Below are 9,944 nucleotides of genomic sequence, written 5' to 3' on the forward strand. Positions count from 1 at the left end.
GCTTACAACACATTAAAACATGAAATTAAAACACAGAACACATTCAATCATAACAGCCCAAAACAAGGGAGGAGGGGGGAGGAAATACGAAATACAATACAAAACCACTAGAAGAAGGGGTGCGCTCTGGATTTTGCACCTCGGCCACCTGCAACCTGGCTACACCACTGGGATGTACCACTTGCAAGGAGAGAGAAAAGAGAATTGCATATTTGTATACAATACTTGATTTAAATATATGCACATTTTTTTATTACATCGCTTTTAAGAGGCGGTAACAGAATCAGAATTGTTGTTTCTGATTCTATTACCGATCTATTTTGCACATTTCTAATACTATCTATCATACTTTTGTAAAAATGCAGCCTTACAGTAGGAGACATTCTCTTACCAGTGGGTATATATAATATCAACTGGGAAATCTGCATATGGCTACAGTCACTGAAAAAGTAGCAACATGTCTGATTCCGTTCGCCTCGGAATTGCTCCTTGCCACTAATGCAGTCACACCCCTCCGCGACATCCCAGCACTGCTTGCGCAATTGCTCAGCATCTGCAAGGGTCCACAACATCCTTATGAGTCCACAACAGCCCCACTGCAGTGCACAGTGGCACTGTCCTGCTGTGTGTCATGTTGGCCCTTGTTTGTAAGGTTCAGAGCAACTGTTCTGCCAGTTGCTGTGTCCCTATGTCAACCACAGAGGAAGTCCCAGCTCATTCATTGCAAATCCCTTTTTGTTTTCTGTAGCTTTCGATGATGCCCTGGCTGAACACCAAAGGCTCAAGTGAGTTTCTGCTGCTCTTACTTCCATAGCACTGTCAAACTATTGAGATAATCAGGAGAGGTCCGTCTGCAGTTGCCATGTTCATCTGGTGGTTACTCGGGGACGGGCCTTCTGAGTTGCTGCCCCCATGCTTTGGAACGCTCTCCCTGCTGAAATAAGAGCCTCCCCATCTCTGACAATTTTTCAAAAATCTTTAAAGACACATTTTTTCACCCGGGCTTTTAATTAAATACCATTTTAATAGTTTAAAATACCATTTTAATAGTTTAAAATACCATTTTAATAGTAAGGAACATTGTTTTAAGGTTTTAAAACGTTTTAACTTTTTCCTGTCGTTTATTTTAACCAATGTTTTAATTTCTCTCTTGTCATTTATCTGTTTTAACTAATGTTTTAACTTTTCTGTTTTTGTTGTAAACCACCCAGAGGCGTAAGTTTTGGGTGGTATAAAAATATGTGTGTTTTTTTTAAATAACCAAAAAAAAAAAAAAAAAAGCTCTCTCACCTCCTCCTCTGCGATGTGATTGGTTGGAGGAAAAACCTGGAGCAAGCCGTGGGAACACACAGAAAAAAGATCTGCCAGGCAGGGGTGTAGCCATAATTGAGCGAAAAGGTTCAAAGAACACAGGCCCCCAGCTCCTGAGGGCCCTCCAGATCCATCCCTCCCTATTTTCTTCACTATCTCCCTCACTCTGGGGGGCTGTCGGAGAGGGATGAACACGAGGCCCCCCTCACCTAGCTACGCCCCTGCTGCCAGGGATTACGGAGAGGAGTCGACCCTATGCGAATGATCCATTTAATCCCTCAAATTAAACATCTGCAAATCTGCTGCGAAGCAGATTCGCTCTTCAGATACCAGATTCTGCCTGAACCTAAAGGGCTCACGATCTAAAACAACTAGCACCAAAAAGGCTTTGGGCAAGACACTCACTCTTGAGCTGCCCTACCTTATAGGGTTGTCGTGAAGGTGAAATAGGATAACACCATGCAATGGACGAATTGTAGAGGGATTCAGGATTGTTTCCTTTGTACTGAGCATTAGATACCAGTTGAAGCAGTAAAAACACTGAGCTGATTTTTATTTTACTTTTCATTTTTCAGGCAAGCAGCTATTGTGGAGGAGCGTGAGTATACAGAAGTGCATGTTTCATATTGTCTTCCTTTGTCCCTTCTCTTCGCTGTTGTTGTTGTTGTTTTTATTTATGTAAACTGCCTCGAGTCTAAGGAAGTCAGGTGGTCAATAAATCTGCTAAATGAATAAATTTGCTAAATAAACAAACAAATGTTTGATTGGTCTGGACTGGGGCAGGGCCAGGGTTGGCTGGCTGGCTGGCTGGCTGGGGTGGGCGGGCAGGCGGCATGCTGGTGAGCAGCGTGACAGGGCAGCGGCAGACTGACTCTAGAGTCTCTAGAGCGAGTCTCTAGAGCACTCACTGCAGAGGCTGCAGGTCTCTAACTATCCAGGAGGGAGGAGCCGGGAGGGAGGGAGGGCGAAGAGCTCCCTTCCTCGGCCCTGCCTGCCTCCAAATTTCAGGCTCCTGCACAGGCAGGACTCAGTATAAAACAACTTCCTGTGGTCCTGAGCTTTGATAGGTTTTGTATTCCAAAAGCTGGACTGAGATTTGCAGCTATTGGAAGAGGAGCATTTCTTATCATTTCCTCCCGTTGCTGAAATCTTATCCTTAAATAAAGCAGCAAACAGCCTAACCAAAGGCGGCCATAACAGTATTCATACATGAGCCAAGTCAACATAGATATGTTGGAGCCAAAAGATGGGATGAAAATTGAATAAAGCGAGATAACAAAATAAATAATAATTTATTTATTATTTCTCTGTGTAACCTGCCCTGAGCCATTTTTGGAAGGGCGGTATAGAAATTGAATAGAATAAAATAAAATAAATAAAAATAACACCCTCTGCTTTCTTTTCCAGACCGAGCGAAAGTTGTCCGTGGCCTTCCAGATGTTGCCACCATCATGGAGAATAAGGTAACCCTGTTGGTCTCTTGTGGGTAGCATTACATTCCTAGATGCGTTGGGCAGAGCAGCACAACTTCAGCCCTCCATCGGTTTTTGCACTACAGCTCCCATCATCCCTAGCCACACTGCCAAATGGTCGGGAATGATGGGAGTTGTAGGCCAGCATCTGCAGGAGGACCACAGATGGACCGTGCTGGGTAAAGGATTAGGATGCCTCTGGGACCAGGAAGACATTCGAAATAAAGCCCTAGAGGTGGCCCTACAAATGCCTTTAAGTGGGGCTTTATGGCAGATGGCTGTAGAAGCAGCTGCCCCACTAATGAGTGAGCTGGAATACCATCCAGGGCTTCTCCATTTGAGGATGAGTGTTTGTTTGTAATATTTATATCCTGCCCCCTCTAGTGCAACACGGCTCACTACAAAGAAACAATGAAATAGTATACAATTAAACATAACACAGCAAAACAGGCAAAACCCTATACAGTATAAAACCAATCACTTAAAACAGACCCAGTTAAATTTTTTTAAAACCCATCAGACTGTACTAAAGTACATTTAAAAGCCTCTCTAAACAAATGAGTTTTAAGATCTTTTTTTAAAAACCCGAAGGGAGGAGCATGGCGATGCTCTTCTTTGAGGACATTCCTGAGCCGAGGGGGCCACAACTGAAAAGGCCCTGCCTCTCATCCCTGCCGATCAATGCTCAGTGAATTTGCTGGGTTGTGCGCAAGGCCTGAGGCAGTGACTGGAGGGACCGGGCAGATTTGTATGCTGTGGGAGAATGTGATCCGATAGGTACCCTGGCCCCAAGCTGTAAGCAGTAGCAGCTTGTCCTTAAGGGCCAGGGGGATGCCACAGGAGGCAGCAAGGGTGGTTCCTCTCTCCCACCTTGCCTGCAGGCTGGCCCTTCGTCAGATAGAGCCGGCAGTTAACCGTGCCACTCTGCCTGACCAAGGGCCAGCCTGCAGGCAGAAAGCCATGCTCATTCTTTAGGAGCAGATGGGTGAGGGAAACAAAATATGGAAAAAATCTACTCTTGGACCCTGTGGAAAGCCAAGTTATTCTTAAGGATGTTGGAGAAGAAACTCCAGCAGCATTGACTTTTGGCATCTTTTATCCTAGTGACCACTAGGGGCATTAGTAGTCGAGTCAGTGAGGAAGGGTCTTCCTCTTGGTTTTCCCTCTTCTTGTCTCTCTGTCTGATATGGCTTTCTCTGATTGGTAGACTGATATTCTTGGGGCTTATCACTTTGCCCTTCTTGCTCCCAGACTCTCTGCTTCAGACTCCATTAGCCATGCAACCTCAACCTCTCCCTCTCTCTCTCCCTCTCTCCCTCTCTCTCTCCCTCTCTCCTCTATACTATGAAGACAGAAAGCTCAGGCACACAGGTTTTCTATCCAAAAATGTAACTTCCCCAATAAAGCTTAAAGGTGACCCTAATTATCCGTGGGATTCCATTCCTGCAGAGTACCGCAGGTAACGAAACCACGAATAATGAGACATTGAGTCTTTGGGAACACTGGGGGAAGGTTCCCAGACTCAACCCCCCCAATCGCCCCAAAAATGTGAAAATGGGTAAGTCCCTTACCATTCTCCACAGATCTCCTGGTATGCAGCAATGCCCCCCAAAAGTCCCAAATGGTCCCCAAAAGTTGCAGATTTTCCCATTTCTTAAAAAAAAAACATTCTTGACGTAATGAGCCTCAAAATGGCTCCTGCGGACAAAATGGTTGCCGGAAATTACCTCCACGGTCATTTCCAGCCTTCTAGGAAGTGCAGGTATGTGGGTTCTAACCCCTTTGTGTCCACGAATAAGGCGGAATAAGGGTATCTATTTGACATCCCCGGATATGCAAAACCGCAAATAGCGGTTCCACATATAACAAGGTTTGCCTGTACTTCCTTTTGGATCTTAAACAACTATCTCAAGCTACCCTTTAATAGGCTCAACTTTTACTGCTCACACTGACTCCGTTATAATTGGGGTTAGTCAAACTCCTCCCCTCCAACAGGGATTCAGGTGGGGGCAGGGAGGTCAGGGTGAAGGATGACTGCCACTTTGGAAAATACAAAGATCTGGTTTCACAGACAAGGCATCAATCTCTGAAAGCCTGCTTGCAGGACTGCCATCAGAACTGCCATCAGAAAAGGGACTTTGAGGGTGAGAATCTTTGGTGGAACCCCCAAGAGGTTTGGCAGGACGCCGGGGAGAGGGAGAAACTTACATTACAAAACTGATATAACTTTGGAATGCGGACTTGTGTTCCCCTGAAAAGACCTTTCTTCTCTGTGTTGTCGCCTTCTGTCAATCCTGGATCCCTGCACCTAATGCAATGTTTAAATATCCGTTTGTTTTGAAAACAGACCCTGTGCTTGACATGCATCATATCTGGAGATCCCTACCCAGAAATCACTTGGTATAAGAACGAGAAGGTCATCACATTCAAAGACCGGTACAAGATGGAAGTGAAAGGGACAGTCATCACCATCACCATCGAGGACGTCAGCAGCGAGGACTCGGGGAAGTTCAGCATCCACGTCAAGAACAAGTGGGGCTCTGAAACAGGCAGGGTTACCGTCAGCGTGTACAAGCACGGAGAAGAGCCAAAGGAGCTGAGGGAAGAGAAAGCCTTAATTCCAGGCAGGCCATAGTCCCAGGACCCTGGTTCCATCCCAGAGCTTTATGTTCAACATGTATCAAGTGTTTCTCCCCCTAACCACTAGATTAGGAGTTCTCAACGTTGGGTCCCCAGATGTTGTTGGACTTCAACTCCCATAATCCCCAACCAAGGGCCACTGGGGCTGGGGATTATGGGAGTTGAAGTCCAATAACAACTGGGCACCCAACGTTGAGAATCCCTGCACTAGACAACCTCCACCAGCTCTCACACAGCTGGCATTTGTGTTCCTAGGGCAGACTAGCTAGACCCCAACACCTCTCGTTTTAGAAATTAAACACAGGAGAGAAATAATTCCTCAGCCTCATGGGAAGCTTCCTTCTACCGAGTCAGACCATGGGTCCATCTAGCTCAGTACTATCAACCCAGACTGGCAGCGGCTTCTCCAGGGTTGCAGGCAGGAGCCTCTCTCAGCCCTATCTTGGAGATGCTGCCAGGGAGGGAACTTGGAACCTATGGCTACTAGTCTGGTGGCTAGAGACCACCTCCAGCCTTAGAGGCACAATGCCTCTCAATACCAGTTGCAGGGGAGCCGAGCAACAGCAGGAGAGAGGGCATGCCCTCAACTCCTGCTTGTGGGCTCCCCAGAGGCATCTGGTGGGCCACTGTGGGAAACAGGATGCTGGACTAGATAGGCCTTGGACCTGATCCAGCAGGGCTGTTCTTATGTCAGGAACATAGGAAGCTGCCATATATTGAGTCAGACCATCCATCGGTCCTTCTAGCTCAGGACTGTCTACACAGACTGGCAGCAGCTTCTCCAATGTTCTTAACCTTCTGCGTGTAAGCTCATGCTATATCTCTTGTTGAGTTGGTATCATGTCAAAATTTCCTAGCACGAGATTTTTAAAAGAGCAATACAACAAAGGACAGGGAAGAGGTAATTCATATGGGAACATAGGTCGCTGCCTTCTTCCAAGTCAGACCATTGGTCTATCTAGCTCAGTATTGTCAACACTAACTGGCAGCAATTCTCCAAGGTTTCAGGCAGGAGATTCCCTCAGCCCTACCTGGAGATGGTGGCAGGTGTTGAGCCTGGGACCTTCCGCATACAAAGCAGATGCTCTACTACTGAGTTATAGCTTCACCCCCAAAGGTTGTATATACATGGGTCTCCCATCCAGGCACTAACCACACCAAGACCTCCTTAGCACTAGCAAAGTGGTTGTATTGTGTGTGCCTTTAGACAATGCTCTCGGACTCAGTATGGAAGACCTAGGGGCAGTGGAGATCCATCTACTTCACTCTTCTGTCCTCAGCATCTGTTGTTCAGAAGCATCTGACTTTTCCCAATGGATTTTGGCATAGTGAACCAAGCTTGTGAAAGCACCAGCAGGCATCCAGATTGTGCTTCACCACATTCCACTTCTTGGAAATCTTTCAGAGCACAGTGAGTCACAGCTTGGATATGCATCGGAGCATTCACAAGACCAGGCCTATCCATGAACTGGGAGATCACATGATAAATCCATTGGCAAGATCTCAACTCAGGTTGAATTCACCATGGTTGCTTTTTTTTTTTTTTTAAAGTCATATGGCTGTGGTAAAACAGTATTGGGTTTGAGGTGAAGTGAGTTGAGATGAAAGTCCTGCGGGCCATGTTAAATCTGGGTTGGCGCGTTGTCAAGTGCTGTGCAGCCCATGCAAACAGAGAGAAAAGGAAAGGTAGTTTAGAGAACAGAAAGAGAAAAGAAAATGAGGCTGTTCACACAACCGAAAACAGGTTTGGGAGCTGAGCACGCTCCCAATTTTTAGGGAGCAAACAATTAAGTATTAGGGGTGTACACAAAACTGACTGGCCCGGTTTGGTTCCAGTCAGAACAGGACCAGGCCAGTTCAGGTTTTTTCTCCATCAAAACCACCACCACCCTCCCAGGGTTTGGTTCGATTCTGCGGGGTGGTGTTTGTGAATCAGTTAAAAAAAAAAAAAGTACTTACCCCCTCCAGGGAGCTTCTCCGGTTCATAAGAACAGCCTTCCTGTCTGACCAGGGGCTATAGTGATTGGGCAAAGGTCATTCAGCAACCTCTGTGCCTGAGCAGAGACTCGAACCTGGGTCTCTCTGTCCCTGGAACCACCCTGATTCATTTCATATGAGTAACTCTTCCATTTAGTGACCTGAGACAAATAATCAAGCCCAGCCAATTCTGCAGGAAGGAAGCTTGCCTGGATGTTGATTAATGTATTTCCTAAGGAGCTGTACTTTGCTTTTTTTGTGGTCCATGTTATGCCACATACATTATGCATGCTGAATAAACAGTGAAATGTGATGATCGTGTTGGATTATGCAATGTGCATTTATATGCTAAAGGCCAATCGCTGCCACCATGGCACATCTATAGACCTGAATAAGGGAGACACCATAGCCTTATGCACATTATGCTTTTTAATATATTCATAAATGATCTAAAAGTTGAGGTAAGCAGCGAGGCTGCCACATTTGCAGATGATACCAAATTATTTTGGGTCGTGAAATCCAAAACAGATTGTGAGGAGCTCCAAAAGTATCTCTACAAACTGGATGGGCTGATGACAAAATGGCAAAAGCGTGTTAATATTGGCAAGTGTAAAGTGATGTACACAGTGTATATCACAGTGTACACAGGTACAGCTCTGTGTGCAGGTACATTGACAAGCTGTGCTGGACATAGGTACTGAAGTACACTTCCTATCGGTATCCTACCTTCCGGGACACCTCCACCCAAGTTCATTTTCAAAGTGAACACACATACAATCATTCACACAAAAATGTGTGACACTAACATCTGAATGCAGATACAACATAAAAGGCTGGATCACACAACTGTTAAAACTGACCTAGGACAGAGGTGGGATACCCCGATTTGCATGATTTCCCCTCCAGCCCAAATTGCTTCCAGCAGGGGTACCCAGCTTTTTTTTACTGAGGGTGGAGGAGAGGAGAGCCCTCATAGGAACATAGGAAGCTGCCTTCTACTGAGTCAGACCCTTGGTCCATCTCACTCAGTATAGTCTACACAAACTGGCAGCAGCTTCTCCAAGGTTGCAAGCAGGAGTCTCTCTCAGCCCAGCTGGAGATGCCGCCAGGAAGAGAACTTAGAACCTAGATGCTCTTCCCAGAGCGGCCCCTTCCCCTAAGGAGAATATCTTACACTGCTCACACATGCAGTCTCCCATTCAAATGAAAACCAGGGCAGACCCTGCTTAGCAAAGGGGGACAATCCATGCTTGCTACCACTGGACCATCTCTCCTGCCCTCCTACACAGATTCTCCAGTTATGAGAACCCGTGTGCCTCCTCTAGCCAGCCACTGGCACCCAGCACACCCTCTCCCACAAGCTGTGCATACAGTGACTGCCATCAATGAACGTGCTAGCCCACGGAGCACACTCTATGATCTCGAAGCTGGAGCAGCCTTGATAGGGCTGCCTCCACCGCCTGCTCCTTCATGGCCAATGGAAGGGCAGCTGCTGATGTCATGAAGCTTTTTCAGTCTGCTGGCAGCACAAAGCATGCTGGGAAGGCATGCATGCCCTTGGAGGACCTTCCACGGAGGAGCAGGACTTACAGTTGCCAATTTCAGCACTGGAGGAACCCTTGCCAGCCATCATCGTGTGTCTTCTGGGTTTGCAGAGTTAAGCCCAGTATGCAACTCGTGTGTCTCAACAGGACTCCTGTCTTGCAATATTCTTTCATTACAATGAGGACTAGAATAAAATTGATTGATTGATTGATTGCCATCAAGTTGGCGTCAACTCTTAGCCAGGGGCATAGCAAGGTTGGAGTGGGCCCAGAGACAAGATTTTAAAGTGGGCCCCCCCTTACTCAAGTAAAATTCTCTCTCTCTCTCTCTCTCTCCCCACTATGTGCTACAATAGAACATCATCCTAAATGGTACTCACATCAATTTCGGAGGATGAATACAACTGAAGGAAGCCTGGGCGCACCGCAGCTGGGGCAGTCAGGCATGTGATTTGCCTCTGGGGGGGCCAAGGCAGTGGGCCCCCAGACAACTGTCTCCCCTTGCCCTATTGTAGTTACGCCCCTGCTCTTAGTGACCACATAAGTAGATTCTCTCCAGGATGATCTGTCTTCCACTTGGCCTTCTCTCAGTGGTGCATCCATTGCTGCCGTCATTGAGTCCATCCACGATTTAAAAATGAAAAACTGGACTCTTTAGAACCCTGAAATAGTTTCCTGAATTTTGTGCACTGAAGTGGTTGTGGTTACCCTGCAACTCCTACATCCCTTTCCCTGCCAATAGTACTGCTTGGCACATCAGCTTAAAGTTTAGCTGCCCAAGGTCAGTGCAAGCAAGGAGAGGTCACCGTGATAGAGCTGAGCAAAATTGCTTCAGAGCCCATGAACCTTTCCAGGGTTACAACCTAGAAAATGGGTGAACTGCTATGCCTTGATGCTGCTAAATGCCTTGAACTGGAGCTGCTCCTTTAAGGCACAGAGGAAGCTGCCTTCTACCGAGTCAGACCCTTGGTCCATCTAGCTCAGTGTTGTCAACATTGAT

General features: G+C 46.7%; 1 protein-coding gene across 4 annotated transcripts in view; it reads left to right on the forward strand.

Moving 5' to 3' along the window:
• MYOM3 (myomesin 3) overlaps positions 1-7,713 on the forward strand; it is an 87,060-nt gene extending 79,347 nt beyond the window's left edge. For all 4 annotated transcript variants that reach the window (XM_053268604.1, XM_053268605.1, XM_053268606.1 and 1 more), the window contains 4 exons: positions 749-785; positions 1,887-1,909; positions 2,719-2,774; positions 5,131-7,713. In XM_053268604.1, the coding sequence (XP_053124579.1) occupies positions 749-785; positions 1,887-1,909; positions 2,719-2,774; positions 5,131-5,418 (404 nt within the window). In that variant the 3' untranslated portion in view covers positions 5,419-7,713. The remainder of the gene's footprint in view (positions 1-748; positions 786-1,886; positions 1,910-2,718; positions 2,775-5,130) is intronic.
• The last annotated feature ends 2,231 nt before the right edge of the window (positions 7,714-9,944 follow it).

The sequence above is a fragment of the Hemicordylus capensis genome, chromosome 7 (genome assembly GCF_027244095.1).
Source record: "Hemicordylus capensis ecotype Gifberg chromosome 7, rHemCap1.1.pri, whole genome shotgun sequence".
NCBI classification, from domain to species: Eukaryota; Metazoa; Chordata; class Lepidosauria; order Squamata; family Cordylidae; genus Hemicordylus; species Hemicordylus capensis.